General features: G+C 47.0%; 1 protein-coding gene across 1 annotated transcript; it reads left to right on the forward strand.

The window, feature by feature from the left end:
- Positions 1 to 11,596: 11,596 nt before the first annotated feature.
- Ucp1 (uncoupling protein 1) lies at positions 11,597 to 17,734 on the forward strand. The gene is made up of 6 exons (XM_041663724.1): positions 11,597 to 11,722; positions 12,597 to 12,795; positions 14,378 to 14,578; positions 14,666 to 14,767; positions 15,563 to 15,743; positions 17,620 to 17,734. Exons 1-6 carry the CDS (start codon positions 11,597 to 11,599, stop codon positions 17,732 to 17,734), a joined length of 924 nt encoding a protein of 307 aa, XP_041519658.1.
- The last annotated feature ends 1,442 nt before the right edge of the window (positions 17,735 to 19,176 follow it).

Consider the following 19,176-nt stretch of genomic DNA (forward strand, 5'->3'; position numbering starts at 1 on the left):
CGGTTGATCGGCAACTCAGGCTTCCCAAATTCTAGACCATCCTATATTGGTCCAAATAGTTGAGTGCAAGATCCTACTGCCAGGAACCTGAGATCTGAGCAATTGTCACACAAGCATGGTGGCCTTGATCCCCACACTTGTGTATTTACAGAATAATATCTTCGTATTTCAAAGAGTATCGGGATTCAAAATTCAGTCATTTTATTTTTAGGTATCTTGAGACTAAATATTTAAGCTCACTTGGCTGTCCTTTGGACTCCATCCAGCGTGCAGGATTTCACAGCCCTTTTCCACAGGGTCCTGACGGGGAATGCGGGCAATCACACTGCCCTGACAGGGAACACAGGCAGTCACACGGCCCTGATGGGAGACACGGGCAGTCACACGGCCCCGACAAGGGACGCTGGCAGTCACACGGCCCTGATGGGGGACACAGGCAATCCTTCCTCTCAGGAGATGTGTGTTCTGAGTGCTTTCACAGTGCATCTAAGACAGTGAGCGGGAGAGGGAATCTTGTTTGTACTACAGGCTACCATTTCCCCAAAAAGTATTGGGAGTAACTTGAGAATGGAAATATGAATTTCTCTGTCACTTTTCACTATTTACAGGGGGAAAAAATCCTTTTTCTTCTTACTTGGCAGGGAAAGTAGTCCCGTTTGCTTAAAGGGCACCAAACATCAGCTCATGTCTACAAAGAGCAGACCATTTGTTTTGGTAAGAGATTCTGATTGCGACTGTCTCACGTGTGCACAGCACCCAGGGAATGTGGGTAGCAAGTGACCCACCTGTGCCAATCAGAGCTTCAAGTCAAAATGATACAGCTTTAAAAATGGAGGGGGGAGTTTAATTATTGCAGCTCTGTAATAATTGATCGCCATAACAATGTGGAAACACTAAAGGCAGTTCTTTCTCCTTTGCTTGGTTTATTTTTGTTGCTGTTGTTTGTTTGCTTCATGGTTTTACTGTGTAATCCTGGTCATCCTGGAACTTGCTCTATAAACCAGGCTGGTCTCAAACTTAAGAGATTCTCCTGCCTCTGCCTCTGCCTCTGCCTCTGCCTCTGCCTCTGCCTCTGCCTCTGCCTCTGCCTCTGCCTCTGCCTCCTGAGTGCAGGGACTAAAAGCATGCAACATCACTCTCTTCCCAGCCTAAAGAGAGACATAAAAATGCAGAAAAGGGTTGGGGAGAGGCTCAGTAAGGAAGAGCGCTTGCTGCGTGAGCAGAAGGACTAGAGGGAATAAGAGCCAGGCTTGGCCACGCACTCCTGCAGCCCCAGGGTTGTAGGTGGGTAGAGGGCAGAGACAGGAGAATCACTGAGTCTCATAGCTGCTAGGCTAGCTCTAGGTTCAGCAAGAGACCCTGTGTAAGGGAACTGGATGGAGATTTATAAAGCAGGATATCTGATGTCCTCCTCTCCCCTTGCGTACATGCACAAATTTACACACACACACACCTACACACATATACACACACACTGGCGCACACACACCTATACTCAAACACATACACACACCTGCATACACACCTACACATACATACTCACACATACACATATACAATTTTTTCTGAAAGTGCAGGAAGGCCTGATAAGTAGACACATGACCAACCTATGTAAATATACATATACATTGATTCTTTTAAAAAAAAAGATTTATTTATTATGTATACAGTGTTCTGCCTGCATGTATCCCTAAAGGCCAGAAGAGGGCACCAGATCTCATTACAGACGGTTATGAGCCACCATATGGTTGCTGGGACTTGAACTCAGGACCTCTAGGAGAGCAACCAGTGCTCTTAACCTCTGAGCCATCTCTCCAGCCCCTATGCATCGATTCTTGAGAACACTTATATAATAATGCCAACTAGCTAGCTAGTCAAGTTCCAGAGCAGTGAGAAACTTTCTCCAAAAAGCAGGATGGAGCCTGAGGAACAGCCCCATCTTTGTTCTTTGCCCTCCTTATACTTGCACACACACAAGTGCATGCACTCCCCCCTCCACACACGTGCATGCACTCCCCCTCCACACACATGTGCATGCACTCCCCCTCCACACACATGTGCATGCACTCCCCCTCCACACACATGTGCATGCACTCCCCCTCCACACACATGTGCATGCACTCCCCCCTCCACACATGTGCATGCACTCCCCCTCCACACACATGTGCATGCACTCCCCCTCCACACGCATGTGCATGCACTCCCCCTCCACACACATGTGCATGCACTCCCCCTCCACGCATGTGCATGCACTCCCCCTCCACACACATGTGCATGCACTCCCCCTCCACACATGTGCATGCACTCTCCCCTCCACACACATGTGCATGCACTCCCCACACACACATGTACATGCACTCCCCCTCCACACACATGTGCATGCACTCCCCCTCCACACATGTGCACCTACATACACACATACACAAAAATTATCATACTAGATATTATACTATTAAGAACATCAGAAACCTCAGAATCAAGCCTAGCAAAATAGGAGTTCAAATGTCTACACTGATCATTTTAAAACATTATTTTATTTATTTATTTATTTATTTTGATTTTTTGAGACAGGGTTTCTCCGTAGCTTTTTTTGGTTCCTGTCCTGGAACTAGCTCTTCTAGACCAGGCTGGCCTCGAACTCACAGAGATCTGCCTGCCTCTGCCTCCTGAGTGCTGGGATTAAACGCGTGCGCCACCACAGCCAGGCCCAAAACATTATTAATGACACATAAGGAAAGCTTAAGAAAATGAAGGGACATATTATATTCATGAACTGTAAGATTCACTATTCGAAGTATGTCTACTTTCTTTCCAATTTATTCAACCAGATGAAATTCTAATGAAATTGCTCTAACTTCAATTAGAGTTTTACGTTGTTTTGTTTCAGAGGCCATGGAAACTAGTCCAGACAGTGAGTGAGACATTAAAGGCCTTCAAAAGTCAATGAGCTTTAAAGGGCAGAGTCAATACCGCTACTCAATATCAGCTCCAGAGGTTCAGCTTGAAGTGGAAGCTTGGGTAAACATCAGCTGGATGGAGTGGAAACAGAGGGCTCACAAACAGAACCAAACACTGACCTCGGGTTAAAACGGAGGTCATGATGAAGAACATCGGAGAAGGAAGTTCCCAATAAATGGTACAGGTCAATCTGTGCGGAAACAAAGGTTTTTGACCCGTGCTTCAAGGTCAACGTTGGTAGCTGCTTACTTAGCAAGTGAGGGAAAAAATCCCAGAAGGATTTGTAAACTTAGCCACAGTTTCCACACCGTTTGGAGCCTGGCTATCATGGCCTCCCCTCATCCTGCCCTCCCTGCTGACTCAGACACAGCTGGACGAGATGGACAGGCTTGGAAAGCCAGCATTCATGAAGGTCAGACAGTCCCAGTGCAAGAGCCCTGACCTGGCAAGAGCAAACGGAATAAGAAATAGCCAGATCACTGCCTAGAAGCCAGGGAGAAAACGCGGGCAGAATCGCAGGGCCAATGGCCCCTAATCCCGTCAGCATTCGAGTCTTCCCAAACCTGGGTCCTCCAATGGCCCACCATTGGAACCTTCTCTGGCCACTGATCATTCTTCTCTGCCTTGGTTTTTCCCACCTCTTAGCACTTGTTTTCCACCACCAGTTCTAGTGAGACAAGTTGTTTCACACAGCCTTACATGGCCTGTAGCAAAATCAATAGCTTCTGTTAGCTCTGAGGATGTTGGATGTCCAGGGCATTGCATGTGATATAGTCTTTCCGATTCTTCCAACAGCCCTACAAGACAAGTGTTTATTGTTCGCACTGAAAATAGGAGCGAACAGAAGGCTTGCCCAATTCTACCAGGCAAGCAAATAGTTTTTTAAAAGGGAGGAAGCAGGAAGGTGCTTTGTTGTTTGGTTTTTTGTTTTGATTTTTATGACAGAGTACCCGAAAAGGTATTTAGGACGGGAAAGTTCGCTTTCGCTTGTGGTTTGAAGGGATAACATAAGGGATAGCATCTGTATAAGCAGGGTGGGGCATGAGGCACCTGCTCACATCATCAACACTCAGGAAGCCGAGAGAGATGAACGCCGGTGTTCAGCCTGCATTCTTTGTCTCTGGCCTTGCAGGTGAGGTAGTGTGTGCTGGTTGTTGGGCCCTCCACTGCAGACTCCTGAGCTCAGCTTGGGTGGTCCTGCTCTATGAGGGAGGCATTCTCACAGGAGAATGTGGGAAGCCACAGCGCCTCCATCCTCAGGAACACAGTCTCTCTACATATGGCATTAACTGGGCACACTATGTCCTGCAGGATTTGCCACAGAGATGGGTTCCTGGCTGGAAAGGTGCCTGGCTCATCCCAGACTGCCAAATAGGCCAACAAACACAGATGCCCCAAAGAGCACTGCCAGTGTCACCTTTCTTTCCCTTTGCTCTGCTGCCTGTCGCGGTCACACTCAGCCAGCGACCCTTCACCTTTCACTGCGTCCTTCCCGCAGGCAGGACACACCATTCTGCCATTTCCAGCTGTCTGAGAGCTCCAGAGGAGGGATGAGGGAAGGAGAGAGCCCTGGAAAGATCTGTGACCTCTGACCTGACAACCGTGTCCTCATCTGAACAGGAGCCACTCAGCGTCAGAAGCCTCAAGGCTGATTCTTAGCTGGAATGTCCCCACTTCACCTCTGTGCTGCTCCTTGTGGTTCTCAGTAAGGATGTCAGGGAGCTGGCCTTCCTTTTCCCACTTAAGAACTAAATTCAAGGGTGAGCAGAATCCCAGCCTTAAAGGACGCCAGAGTGAGAAGAGTCAGTGTGTCAGATGAAACCTTTAGTTCTGCTTATGTGCCCTACAACCTAAAGTGACCATCAAACGTATTAATTAAAATGTGATTGCAATAACCATGTGTTATTCCCTTTTCAGGTACACCCAGGCTTTACCGTGCTGAAGTCATTGCTAGTGTCCTAATATCCCTGAAGCTACGATTACTGTCCCATTCCACTGACAAAAACACAGAAACTTAAAACGATTAAAGAAAATCCGGGCAGTGGTGGCACACACTTTTAATCCCAGCACTCAGGAGGCAGACACAGTGGATCTCCATGAGTTTGAAGCCAGTCTGATCTATAGGGCGAATTCCAGGACAGCCAGGGCCACACAAAGAAACCCTGTCTAGAAAAAGAAGGAGGAGGAGAAAGGGAAGGAAAGGATTAGAGAGATTGCCCAGGTTCACACAGACAGCCAACGCAGGCTCGAATCTGTGTAGCAGAGTTATGACGACCAATCCCACACTCTGAATCCACATCTCAGCAGACTGCCTGAAATGTGATACCCGCAGCAACAAGAGCCATGCCTCCACGCAGCTGCATTCCTTCTCCAGGCCTCCGTCCTGCTTAATGCCAATCAACCCGTATGTGGTAGACCAGGCTGGCCTCGAACTCACAGAGATCCGCCTGTCTCTGCCTCCCAAGTGCTGGGATTACAGGCGTGCGCCACCACCGCCCGGCCACTAAAGATTTTTTTTAAGTGTATTTTGTGCCTCTTGTGGCCTTTGTAAATTTTTTTTTTTTTTTTGATTTTCGAGACAGGGTTTCTCTGTAGTTTTGGTGCCTGTTCCGGAACTAGATCTTGTAGACCAGGCTGGCCTCGAACTCACAGAGATCCATCTGCCTCTGCCTCCCGAGTGCTGGGGTTAAAGGCGTGTGCCACCACTGCCCGGCCTTTGTAAATTTTTTAAGAATATAAAGAAGTCAAATAAAAACATACACTTACTATAACTTATTAAAATAAACATTAAGAGTCCTAATAATTACTTTACATCTTCAAACCATAGGAAAGTACCATGCCACAAACATATCCAACACAGTTGATGAATCGTCCAGTGTGGAGTCTGGCGGTCAGACAGATCCTTAGTACCCTGTATACTGGTTATGGGACCTAAAAGAAGTCACTTGGTTGCCTCTGAGCACCTGAGTCTCCTGCTCTCTGAGGTGGGGATAAAGCAGTATGTAAATCAAGGCTGGGTGTATCTAACAGCAAGTAGCACGTGTAAACTGTGCTACAGTTTCTAAGGTTCTTAAAAGGGCATCTGGCATTGACACAATGTTGTATACGTGTTGGTAAAAGCATTAAAAAGACATATGCTTCATGAGTTAATAAGGATGGTGCATATTTTATACATCAGGTACTTAGCATTAAATGGCCAAGTGTTCATAAAAACAGTCTAATTGATGCTGGAGTATGCATTGCAAAAGCAAATAATTTCTTAAACCTTTATGCGTGCGTGTGTGTGTGTGCACACGCGTGTGCGCCCGCACACATGTATGTATACATTACAGGGGCATACAGGTGCCCTCAGCATCCAGAAGAGGGCATTAGATCCCCTGGAGGTGAAGGGACAGGGAGTCGTGAGCTGCGCAGTGTGGGTGCTGGCAACAGACCTCTGGAAGAACACGAAGTGCTCTCGACTGCAGAGCCATCTCTCTAGACCTAAAAGCAAAGGATCCGCGCTTCAGAAAAGTCAACGAATTTTTTTTTGTTTTGTTTTTTATTTATTTTTTATTTTTTTATTTTTAATTTATTTAACTATTTAAGGATTTCTGCCTCCTCCCCGCCACCGCCTCTCATTTCCCTCCCCCTCCCCCGATCAAGTCCCCCTCCCTCATCAGCTCGAAGAGCAATCAGGGTTCCCTGACCTGTGGGAAGCCCAAGGACCGCCCACCTCCATCCAGGTCTAGTAAGGTGAGCATCCAAACTGCCTAGGCTCCCCCAAAGCCAGTATGTGCAGGAGGATCAAAAACCCACTGCCATTATTCTTGAGTTCTCAGTAGTCCTCATTGTCCGCTATGTTCAGCTAGTCCAGTTTTATCCCAGGCTTTTTCAGACCCAGGCTAGCTGGCCTTAGTGGGTTTCCTGATAGAACATCCCCATTATCTCAGTGTGTGGGTGCACCCCTCGCGGTCCTGAGTTCCTTGCTCGTGCTCCCTCTCCTTCTGCTCCTGATTTAGACCTTGAGATTTCTGTCCGGTGCTCCAATGTGGGTCTCTGTCTCTGTCTCCTTTCATCGCCTGATGAAGGTTAAAAGTCAAGGAATTTAATGCTGATTGTCCAGCCAGTATTTCCAGTGGTTTTGAACACAGACACTTTGTTTTGTTAATTCAGGGGTTCTCAACCTCCCTGAGGCTGTGACCCTTTAATGCAGTTCCTCATGTTGTGATGATCCCCCAACTATAAAATTATTTCATTGCTGCATCATAACTGTAATTTTACTACTGTTATGAATTGTGTGTAAACATCTGATATGTGGGATGTCTGACATGCGACCCCTGTGGAGGGGTCCCGACCCACAGGCTGAGGACAAGCTCTGCTCATCACAGTGTTGTAGACTACCCGGATCAGAATCGAAATGGGATGTTTCCTCCGTGCAATGGGCTTGATAAATGCTCTCTTTCTAGGATGGACGGAACCAAGCGGTCTGACTCAGTCCCTCCCCTGCTCCCTCCCTTTCCCTAGGAGAGTCTTCTTTCCCACTTCAGCATCAATCTCTAACGGCAATATCTCTCACCAGAAAAGGAACACCACTTCAGCCAATCCCAGAGATGTATGTCTGGACTCCAAAGTGGGGGTGGTGCTCACATCAGTTTCTCTTTTAACTGTCTTTCAACCAGCGATGCCTCTCTCATGTCTGGGTGGTTATTTAGGGAGTAAATCCACAAGTAGCATCACTGCTTCCCAAGACACAAACATCTTCTCAGCTCGAGGCACACTGCCAAATCACTCTCAACATAATTATTCCGTTTTTAAGGCTTTCACTCACAGGAAACTGATATTTTAACACTCCAAGTTTCAAGTACATGAATCATTTGTTTAATTATATCTCTAACGGTAAATGAAAACTGCGTGCTATATTAATTCTAAGGTTGGTAGAGAAAGGTGATCTTCGAGGGAAGGTGCTCATGTCCGTATTAGTGGAATTAAATGCAATTCCTCACATGTGTAGTGTCTGTATTGCTTCTTTTTAGAATTGCTCCTGGTGGATCTATTTGTACTACTATACCCTGACATTTTCTCCTGGAGGCAGATAAGAAGATACTGTGGGAGGTATAGAGCCCTGTTCAAGGGCAAAGTGTTGAGACGGTTTCTAACCTGTCCTGGAACTAGCTCTTGTAGACCAGGCTGGCCTCGAACTCACAGAGATCCTCCTGGTCCAACTTTCGTGTTTTGAATGGGTACGTTTGTTCAGTGGTTCTGGAGGGAGCTCACTGGGAGCAGGTATCTTTGTAAATGGTATTCTGCATTTTAAGAGAATAAGAGCACTTGGTAAGGGAGCCTCGCTCCCACCCGTTTGCGACGTCACAGAGGTTCAGTCACCCTTGATCACAATGAACTCGTCTTCCCCTCTCCACTCTTTCTGCCAGAAGAGCCAACATCTGACTCTCTGGGGAGACCAGCCTCTCCCCTACTGCTCTCTCCAGAACAAGGCAAACTTTATCCCACTTCCCAGAGGCTCTGGGGGCAGCAAGTCAGCCCTCTCCTCAGAATCTAGAACCCTCCTTGTCTTGACCTGACATCCCAGGGTCTCCTCGTGTGAGCTTTCCTTCTCCTTGCCCCCTGACCCTGAAGGGCCAGCACTGCACTTAGCACGTCACAGGCGCTCAGCTACCAATGCCCTGAGTTGACAGTTGCTTTGTGCTGGGTATTAACGCAGGGAGTTTATGCTTTTCTTCTTTCTTGCGGCTGCAGGGAGCTGAACTGCTTCCCTGGTCCTCGCTCCCTGCTTGTCCTGAACTCTCTGGGCTGTTCATACTTCTAACAAAACTGTGCCTCTTCTTCCTCTCCCTGCGTTCCTCTACTCCACCCTCTAGTCCCACAAATCCCACCTTCAACACCTGCAAATATGGGCAGGTTGGAAGCAAAGTCAGCACTTGCTGCATCCCGCCTCGTACAAAGTTTTGTGAACAGCTTTATAGCCTAGTGTAGAAACTCAATACACACCCACTGCATCTAGCGCCTCTCTTGAAGGTGGGGTTTGAGGAGGAGGGTGACAGCAATGCATGCTGTCCCCAACGTGTCAACAAGGGGAGCTGACAATCTTGCTATCCAGTGCTACCTTGACAATCACTCTATAGAATCTCACGTTTGTGTTGTTTTGCTTTGTCTGAGACAGTTTCCCTGTGTAGCCCAAGCTGTGTTTAAATTCAAGATCCTCCTGCCTCCGCTTCCAAAGGACTAGGATGGCAGGTGTGTAGTGTTATACCCAGCCATCCTTCTGCCTCCGCTTTCAAAGGACTAGGATTGCAGGTGTGTGGCGCTGTGCCCAGCCACATCACATATGTTGGGTCAGCAATTTGGGACAAGTTGCGGGCTTATTCTTCCTGCTCACATCAGCAGAGGTGACTTGGCATTGAACTGAATACCTGAAGGTCCGAGGTGGCTGCATTTGAGCGGTTGGGACCTTGGTGCAGGATAACAGAAGGGCCTACGTGGGGCCTCTTGAGCATGGCGTCCACAGGAACATTTAGTTTTTTATGGATACCCAGGGCTCTGCGTTCTGCTTAGACCATAACTCGGGGTTCCCTTATTGTTTGCTCTTTGTCAGCCTTCTCAATCCCACGGTACCCATTCCCACAAGAAGAGCTTCCATTCCTTCACCTCCACACTGATGATGTCCAAGTACCTCTCAGCTTTGATTCTCTTCAAGCATGAAGTTTCCTATGGGAGCTTTTTATGAAAATAATGGCATCGTTTTCTCCAAATCATTCTAAGAAGGAAAGTTGTCATCTGATGAAGGTTATAAAGTCACCTCAGGTGACAACATCACCAAGACTGCTTGCTGCCAACTTCTTTAATGTAGAGTCATCTCTGGATGTCGCTTGACTCCACAGTGACCCTTCCTTAGCTGGATTATCTGATTAGACATGCCAATCATCTGAGCCCTTTACCATCTGCTGAGCCCTGCTCAACACGGACACAGAATCTCAGAGTCAGCTGCTCTGCCCAACACAGACACACAGATTCTCAGAGTTTTCTGTTTATTATACTTTTTCATCCACACGTCTTCTCAATTTCTTGCCCAGTCTCTCCTTTCTCCCCATCACTCGATTTCCTAGTCACCAGGCCACTCTGTGTCCCCAGTAGTCTTCTCTTCACACACGCCGCTGGCCTGCCTCTGCTACTCATCACTGCTTTTCTGGGTCAAGCCCCAGAAGTCTGCGTTATAATGGAAGGTCCTTAATTCACGCACGCTTTTCCATTAAGAGTGGCGTCCAGGGACATTCTGTCTCACATGTCCCACTCCTGGAGATGAGTCTGAGTCTGTACACTCTCCTGGGTACCGTGGTGAGCAGCAGAACCTGAACGCTGAGGGAAAATGCTGACACAGCCCGTGACTCTTTGGTGTCTCTGTGTGGTCCTGGAAGCTCCAGCCTGCTCTCCTCACACTTTCTTAAACAGTATTTTGAAAAGCTGTACAAATAAGTAAACGCTCAAAATAAATCTTTACTCAAAAACAGAAGTAAGAAAAACTCTTTTCCCACCACAAGCCCATATCCCAATGTCTGAAGTGTCACTAGAGGTAGCAGGATCTCAAATCTGGGACTAGATTTGACACAAACACAAACCAAAACTGGAGGATTTTCTCAGGTCTAAGAAGAACACGAAGCTGGTCAGATGGCAGAGTTGCGTCTACAGGCAGGCGAACTACCTCTGTTCCTTCCAGTACTTCCGATAAGAACTAATCAAAGGAGCAAGGATTGTCATGTCCCAGACTGCAGAGAGAGATCCACCGTAGGCTTCCTAGCGTGGCCATTAGCTCATTCGACATCTACCTGCTAAAAGGGATCACAGAAAACATTTTCTGGTAAAAGTCTAGAGTGTTTTTAAGTTTTGCACACACACACACACACACACACACACACACACACACACACACACACACACACACCACGTCTGAAGTTGGCATTTGGAAAGCAATGTGGAGAGAGGAGCATTTGTAACTGAAGGAGAAGAAAGGGAAGCCGGGCACCTAGAAAGGCCCAGGACTGGGATGTGCATCCTACACTCTAGCCTCTTGTGGGAAAGTTCGCTGCGGGACTTCGCCACAGGATCGCTTGTTCAAGGAAGTCAGCCCCTGCTCTCGGCCGGGTTGAGGCTCCTCCGCTGAAGAGTGATAGAGGCACAGAGACGCGAGATGAGGCTCCTCGGTGTGTCCTCCGGGTATTACCAGGAATCGGTGCCAAACCAGCAGTGCGGGCCAGGACTTCAGGAGTGACGCGCGACTTGGAGGCTTCCGCACCCCAGGGCACGTCTTTGCCGCTTAGATCTTGGGAGACCTGGCCCGGCCCAATTACTTGCCCCTAGCCCCTCCTCCAATGATCGGGCTATATAGATCACCGCCCCCAGGCCGGGGCGCAGAGGTACCAAACAACCTGGGCTTAGTGGGTCCTCCTGGTGCAAGCAAGGTGAAGGGACACCGCTCACTTTTGAGCCCCAGCAGCGCCGCCTCGGCAGCGGCACCACCCGGCTCGGGTGGCTGTCCCAGAAGTCAGAAGTCGCGGGTTCGGAGCCCGCACCAGGCAGCAGTGCCTCTGTAACCTTCAGGGCTGAGTCCTTTTGGTCTTCTCACCTCTTTGCCCTTCTAGCCAAGATGGTGAGCCCAACAACTTCCGAAGTGCACCCCACCATGGGGGTCAAGATCTTCTCAGCTGGCATATCCGCCTGCCTGGCAGATATCATCACCTTCCCACTGGACACAGCCAAAGTCCGGCTTCAGGTAGAGTCCAATGAAGTTGGCGAGGGTTTTCCGGGCAGAGGAACTGCTGGGGACAGCCCTGTCGTGTCTGCTGTGGTGTAACCACTCTTTCTCAGGGCAGCTCTGTCTTAGGACTGGGGACTGTAGAAAAGGAAATGGGAACCCTTTGCCCGATTGCTGAAGAGTTGTGGGTTGACAGTGACCTCTACCAAGCCCTTCATGCGGCTATGGTGTCCTGAGTAGGTACGGTCCTTAGAGTACACCCCTTGGAGCTTACAAGCTTGGCACTTTTACCTTTCCTTGATTCTTTGGGGATACTGTCCATCCTGCACTTAGGGGCTGTGGAGAGTTCCTGGGTACCTTGTCCAGATGTTCAGAGCCTGCACTGCAGCCAGCCCCAACTTTGAGATAGATAGATGATAGGCTGATAAAGAGATGATAGATAGATAGATAGATAGATAGATAGATAGATAGATAGATGATAGATAAATAGACTGATAGATGAGAGACAGATGATAGATGATAGATGGATAGATGACAGTAGATAGATTATAGATGATAGATAGATAGATAGATAGATGATAGATTAGATGAATAGATAGATAGATGATAGATAAATAGACTGATAGATAGATGAGAGACAGATGATAGATTAGATAGATAGATAGATAGATAGATAGAGAAAGGAAGGGAAGGAGGGAGGGAGAGAGATACAATTGTAGAGTTGTATGCAGGAGAGGCTGCTGAGAAAGGCAGTTTATAAAAAGCCTAATTGGCAAGCCTTGCCTAGGGCGTCCCCATGGTCCTCATGTGCCAGTCTTTAGTGCTCACCAGGTACGACCCCCTTCCTTAATGGACAGTCACTTCCTCTGACCTGTACCTTTCTGATTTCCAGATCCAAGGTGAAGGCCAGACCTCCACTACCATTAGGTATAAAGGTGTCCTGGGAACCATCACCACCCTGGCAAAAACAGAAGGGTTGCCGAAACTGTACAGCGGTCTGCCTGCTGGCATTCAGAGGCAAATCAGCTTCGCCTCACTCAGGATCGGTCTCTATGATACTGTCCAAGAGTACTTCTCTTCAGGGAAAGAAAGTAAGAAGTGCTGGGGGTGGGGGGAGTTAGGACCCAGACCACGCTCTATTCAAACATTGAAAAATGAGTAGTAGTATATTTACCTAGCATAGGCTAGGCTCTGAGTTCCATCCCAGCAGCCCCAACTCACCAAAGTCACACAAAGTGTGGTGACATTCGTAACAAATTGGCAAAAAAGAAAGTCGATATTTGCACTGTTTCTTTTCCCCTAGAAAGAAAAGGAGATGTGCAAGCCAGCTCTTCACGTGCAGGTTTACACCGGTAAAATTCCACCAGCCAGGGAGGGTAGCTTTGTGTCTCTTCATCTAGAAAATGTAGGTAGGCTATAAAACGATGCTCAGTGCAGACTTCCCAAAACAGCAGAGTCCCATGGAAGCCTAGAGAGCTCGTGTGAAGTCTAAGAGAGACCACCACGCTCCCCGAGTCTGCATTAGTGTCCAAGTAAAACTCATCCCCACAGAAAGAACTCCCAATGTTCAGGTCTGGATGCTTCTAGATCAACATTGCATTGTCATTTTGCCAGAGATAGAAAAAACAGATCTACCTAGAGTAGAAAGCTCATTCCGGTAACTTTCTCCAAATGTTTTAATCAACCTCTGGGTATGTCAGACTCTAAACTAACCAGATATATTTTGGGAGTGTCCACATTACGCTTCACCAGTTGATCTAGTAAGCTTTGTTGAGCTGTTTGGGCGGGAAATCGGGCTAGGTTGGCTGACAGTCGCCACTGTGGATGGGAACCCCAGTTCAGCTGACTGCACAGCAGTGGCGTGCGCTGTGTTGCAAGCCTCTGCAGACTGGGCACGGTGGAGAGGTGTGATCATGCAGATTCGTGAGGAGTCATTATCTGGATTGAGTCCTGAGAGGGCAGTGGGAGACTTCAAGGTCCAGGGGCAATGTGATGAGAAAAGTCCTTTCCAGACAAGTGAAGGCCGTGCCCAAAATCTCAGTGAGGAGTTGAGCAGATACGCAGGGCCAGGGGGTGGGTGGACACTGGTGAGCAGGAACAGGAGAGTCCAGAAAATCAGGAGCTGGTCACAGAGGGCCTTGCCACCATTCACTCTAAGGAACAAGCAGGCCCCCATTCATGTTACAAATGGCTTCCTGAAGAAGGGGGGCAGAGGTTGTCCTCTGGCACATGCATGCAAGCCCGTACGCACACACACACGCACGTGTGCACACACACATGGCTAACATAGATCAGGAAAATGGGTTAATCAAGATGTGAGAGTTGGCCAGTGAGAGGCTAGAGCTAATGGGCCAATCAGCTTATAATTTATGGAGACCTATGTGTGATTTTCTTTGGGGCTAAACAGTTGTGGGGTACCGGGCGGAACAAAAACCCCAACAACAAGCAGGCCCCCATTCATGTTACAAATGGCTTCCTGAAAAAGGGGGGCAGAGGTTTCCTCTGGCACATGCATGCAAGCCCATACACACACACACACACACACACACACACACACACACACACACACGTGCTCCCAAACACACAGACTGAGCACAAATTTAAAGATATGTGGGTGTGTAAGGAGGGGTTCTGGATTTCTTTCTTGATCAATCTTTTGTTCTTCCTGGGTAGCGCCTCCCACTTTGGGAAACAGGATCTCAGCTGGCTTATTGACAGGAGGTGTGGCAGTATTCATCGGGCAACCTACCGAGGTCGTGAAAGTCAGACTCCAAGCACAGAGTCACTTACACGGGATCAAACCCCGCTACACAGGGACCTACAATGCTTACAGAATTATAGCCACAACAGAAAGCTTGTCAACCCTCTGGAAAGGTAACTGTCGACCTGATGGACTTTCGTAATAATTAAGGCATCTTATCATAAACTTCACTTATTAAATGTTGTCTTGTTTTTCTCCAGGGACGACCCCTAATCTGATGAGAAATGTCATTATCAATTGTACAGAGATGGTAACATATGACCTCATGAAGGGGGCCCTTGTGAACAACCAAATACTGGCAGGTACTTCCCTTATACAACAAACATGTCTGCACCTTCCAATCTTAGTTGGAGGTTCTAAAGCTATGAGGGGTTGAATTCCTTAATTCTAGTAGGCTTCTCTTTTCCTCTTTTGAGAGTTAAGTGTGTGTGTGTGTGTGTGTGTGAGAGAGAGAGAGAGAGAGAGAGAGAGAGAGAGAGAGAGAGAGAGTCACAATGTAGCAGCCCCTAGCTGATCTGGAACACCATATTCAGACCAGGCTGGTCACCAACCTGAAATCCTCCTGCCTCTGTCTCTCAAATGCTGGGTTAAAATGTGTCCCATCACACCTGGCAAAAAAGACCTAAAACTTAAAAGCTGTGTTGGGAAAGGTAAAAGTACAAAGGGATGTCGTGGTGATATTCTCTGTTAATACGAAGATGCACTCGTCCGTTGGGATTCCTCTCTCAGCAGGCAGTCAAGCTTGGCTTACTTCCAGAGTTCATCACTGATTTCATCTCAATGATTTCCTGTTTCTATAGACACAGACATTCTCCTTTGATGATTTTAATTCAATTGAGCAGTATTAGATGCTCATGTATCAGGCGTGACGCCAGGTCCAAGGCACAAAAATACTTAGGGTTATCCTAAAATAACACCCCTGCAAATAGACCTGCAGTCACTATGCCATTCCCTGTCAGCCATGGTTTTTTATAACAAGTCTGCGCTTGCTTTTATATGCTCATCTGTTTATAAGACATCACCTTACCCTCCTGTTACTAATAGGTTGACAAGGGTCTCACAGTCTGGTGTTGACGCATTTCGCTGGTTCCTTTCAGACGACGTGCCCTGCCATTTACTGTCAGCCCTTGTGGCCGGGTTTTGCACCACCTTCCTGGCCTCTCCGGCAGATGTGGTAAAAACAAGATTCATCAACTCTCTACCAGGACAGTACCCGAGTGTACCCAGCTGTGCAATGACCATGCTCACCAAGGAAGGACCAACGGCTTTTTTCAAAGGGTAGGATATGACCTTCTGTGTCTATAAGGTTGTGTTTAAGGTGTCTGTGGATATGGGGACACTGTCTCGGCAAAACAACTGGCATTTAGTCTACCGGGCCTGGTCCATGCAACAGCCTCAAACTCTGTCTTTGCCTTGTCATGAATGTCTTCAATCCGCCAATCCCATCATGCCGGAAAATTACAGCCAATTCATTCTTTTTAGCGGTGCTTGAAGGGAAGCAACCCCAGGGCCTTGCACATGCCAGGCAAGCAGTCTATCGCAGAGCTATGCCTTTAGCTAATTTTAAAATTTTTCTATTAAAGCAAAACCACAGAAAATATTGCTTGGATTATGATTACACTCGTGTCAAAAGTACGATGAAGACATAGATCACATTTCCTCACAAAGTGATATTATATTGCATTGAAAACCACTTTTCTAATAAAATACAGTATGACATAGCTTTTAAATATATTCGACAAGTATTACAAAGATATAACCTTTTGAATTGCAAAGCCATGCCCCGAGATTTCTAAAATAAAATATGAATGTATCATGCATATTATATAAAATCCTAAGTCTATCTGTTCTTATGATATATTAATACAAATAATATACATTATAAAATTAACTTAAAATGGATATACCACCTATAAATTGCTGACCACTTAATAATTTAATCTTTTGCACTTTTTTAATAGTTTTACAAAATTTTAAATAGTTTTTAATATGGATAGTCTTGACAAATCGTGCTAAATTAAGCGAGTTGAGCTGAGCGTGGAGGCAAACACTTGCAATCCTAGAACATGGGCAGCTAAGGCATGGGGACTGCCATGAGTTCAAGACCAGCCTGAAATACAGAGTGAGTTCAGGACAGCCAGGGCCACATAGCAAGACCCTGTCTCTAAGACTGAGGAGATCGGTCAGTCTGTGACGCTCTGGCCACATGCACATGGAGACTGGAATTCAGTTCCAGAACCCGTGTAAAAAGCCAAGCGTAGGGGCACATGCTTGTAATCCCAGGGCTAGGCGGCAGAAGCAAGAGGTTCCCTCGTGCTTTCTGGCACCCAGACTGGCCTAATAATTGAGCCCCATGTCTCAGGAAGAGACCTTGTCTCAGAAAAGGGTGAGGCTAGAAGGCCACGCCGAGGAGCAGCCAAGGTCAACCTTTGACCGAGGAGGTGGGAAGCTCGTGTTTAAAGGATGAAGAGTCTGAGGAAACAAAATGCCGTGGCTCTGACTCTGGTCTTTACTACACATTATACGTGCACTTAATGCTACAGAAAAATACATTGAAAAATAGTTGAAGTGTCAATTTTTATGCTACTTATATCTTTTCACACGAAAAAAAGCCATGCATCTGGGAGTGACAAGACCCCACAAGAGTGAAAATTCACTGGGGAAGCTGAGTGTGTTGGCACATGCGTGTAGTCCCAGCACTGGGGAGACAGGAGCGCCAGTACTGATCTCTAGAAGTCTGAAGCTAGCCTGAGCTGCACAGGTCACCCGGGGTCATATAGCAAGACCCACTCTCAAAACTAAAACAAAACAAATTGTAAAAACAAAGCTCATTGGAAGGTCCTTTTGCAGAAAAGCCTTCTTTTTAAAAAATAATTTTTTTTTAAAAAAAAGTCTATTCAGCGGCAGAAGAGACAGCTCAGTGATGAAGACTTCCAGGGGACCTGGGTCCAATTCCCATAGCCATACAGTGACATACAACCAAGTTGTTGGTAGAGGAAAGACGAGCATCGAGGACTTCGCCTTGTTTGTTTGTTTTGTTTTTTGTTTGTTTTTTTTAATCATTCCTTGAGTTTTGTGAGTCACGTAAGCTGCTCATGGCACCAGGGCTTGTGGCTTTCGAGCGGCTAACGGACTGTGCCCTGTGCTCCCCCAGGTTTGTGCCTTCTTTCCTGCGACTGGCTTCCTGGAATGTCATCATGTTTGTGTGCTTCGAACAGCTGAAGAAGGAATTGATGAAGTCCAGGCAGACGGTGGACTGCACCACATAACGAGCTTGGCGAAAGCGGTGGGGTGCAGCCGTGGTTCCTGTGCTGGAGACCATGAGTAAAACCAACCAAACCAACCAACCAAACAGCTTTAGTCACTTGGCTACTTTAAAAAATCATTTCTTGTACAGAGCTTTGAAACTCCTTCTAATTTTTCTATAAGGGAAAACTAACACATACATACCATTTTATTCTCCCTGTCTTAAGGAGGAAAAGCATAGCACCCAGTACACATGCTGGCAAAATAATGCCCACATAGAGTACTTTAACAGGTCTTTTGGGGATGGGATTGTATGACTGGGTATAAATAATTTTAATTACAGCTCAGACTGGTGTAAAGGAAAACTTTACATCCATAAACACTTAAAAATGAAGTTATGAAAGAAAATGTTGATGTTTTATTTTATTTATTAACCAAAGTTCATAGCAAATATAATCAATAAAGTATTGCTAATTCCACCCAAAATTTGTCTTTTAGAGTCTGTACCTGGAATTAAGTGTTTGGGGTCAGTTAGAATACAGAAGTGTCCCCATAGCAAGAGAAGTTCCTTGGCATCAAAAGCACAGACTAACTTGGTTCATACGGATATCTGAAGACCGTATTTATGGCACCTTCTAAGTGCAGACATGATATTCATTTGGTGACTAGTGTCACTGTTGGTGAACTGTGACTGTGTCTTCCCCGCAATGCCAAGATGATTAGCAGCGGTGGAGTGAGCTTTTTATTTATTTTTTCACTCCTACAAACTGAGAAGAGCAGAACGAGGACGCTATATTACAGTCAGCTGTAAGGATCAGGATGCCCCCTCACCCGTCAGCTACTCTGCTCCTGATTCAGTTGGTTTCAGGCTGAATTTGCTTCAGTGGGTTCATTCCTGGGTCTCAAGCTAGGCTGGGTCAGTCTGTTTGGTGTTGCCATGGGTCCCATTGCTCTACCTACAGAGAAATCACAGGGAAACAGGAGGGGTTCTTCAAATGCTGCTCTTTGGTGCCTTCTGTGTCGTCAGTGTATGGCAACAGCTGGCAGCAGAGGCGGAGGAGCAGCGGGCGGTCCTTGTGTATGGTTCTGTACGGGACACTTATGTTTTCGTGTCTCCGTTCTTCTGTAGGCCCAGGACGTTAGGGCTCTGCAGCCCTGGGCTGGTAACTGGTGGGTGTGGCCTTTTTGGTGCACCTAGGCATCAGAACTCTTCCTCAGCCCTTGACAGCAGCCGGTATCGCAACTCCTTTTTTTTTTTTTTTTTTTTTTTTTTTTGATTTTTCGAGACAGGGTTTCTCCGTAGCTTTTGGTTCCTGTCCTGGAACTAGCTCTTGTAGACCAGGCTGGCCTCGAACTCACAGAGATCCGCCTGCCTCTGCCTCCCGAGTGCTGGGATTAAAGGCATGCGCCACCACCGCCCAGCCGGTATCGCAACTCTTGAGGTGGTCTAGGAAGATGAGATTTC

This window comes from Microtus oregoni, unplaced genomic scaffold (assembly GCF_018167655.1).
Source record: "Microtus oregoni isolate MIOR12 unplaced genomic scaffold, Mior012 000014F_ref0000157, whole genome shotgun sequence".
NCBI lineage: Eukaryota > Metazoa > Chordata > Mammalia > Rodentia > Cricetidae > Microtus > Microtus oregoni.

Bases quoted from the DNA above. Each gene is read 5' to 3' on its own strand.
- Ucp1 (XM_041663724.1), top strand. From the start codon at position 11,597: ATGGTGAGCCCAACAACTTCCGAAGTGCACCCCACCATGGGGGTCAAG. The intron at 11,723-12,596 runs GTAGAGTCCAAT...TCTGATTTCCAG, and splicing joins CAGCCAAAGTCCGGCTTCAG to ATCCAAGGTGAAGGCCAGAC. The intron at 15,744-17,619 runs GTAGGATATGAC...GTGCTCCCCCAG, and splicing joins CCAACGGCTTTTTTCAAAGG to GTTTGTGCCTTCTTTCCTGC.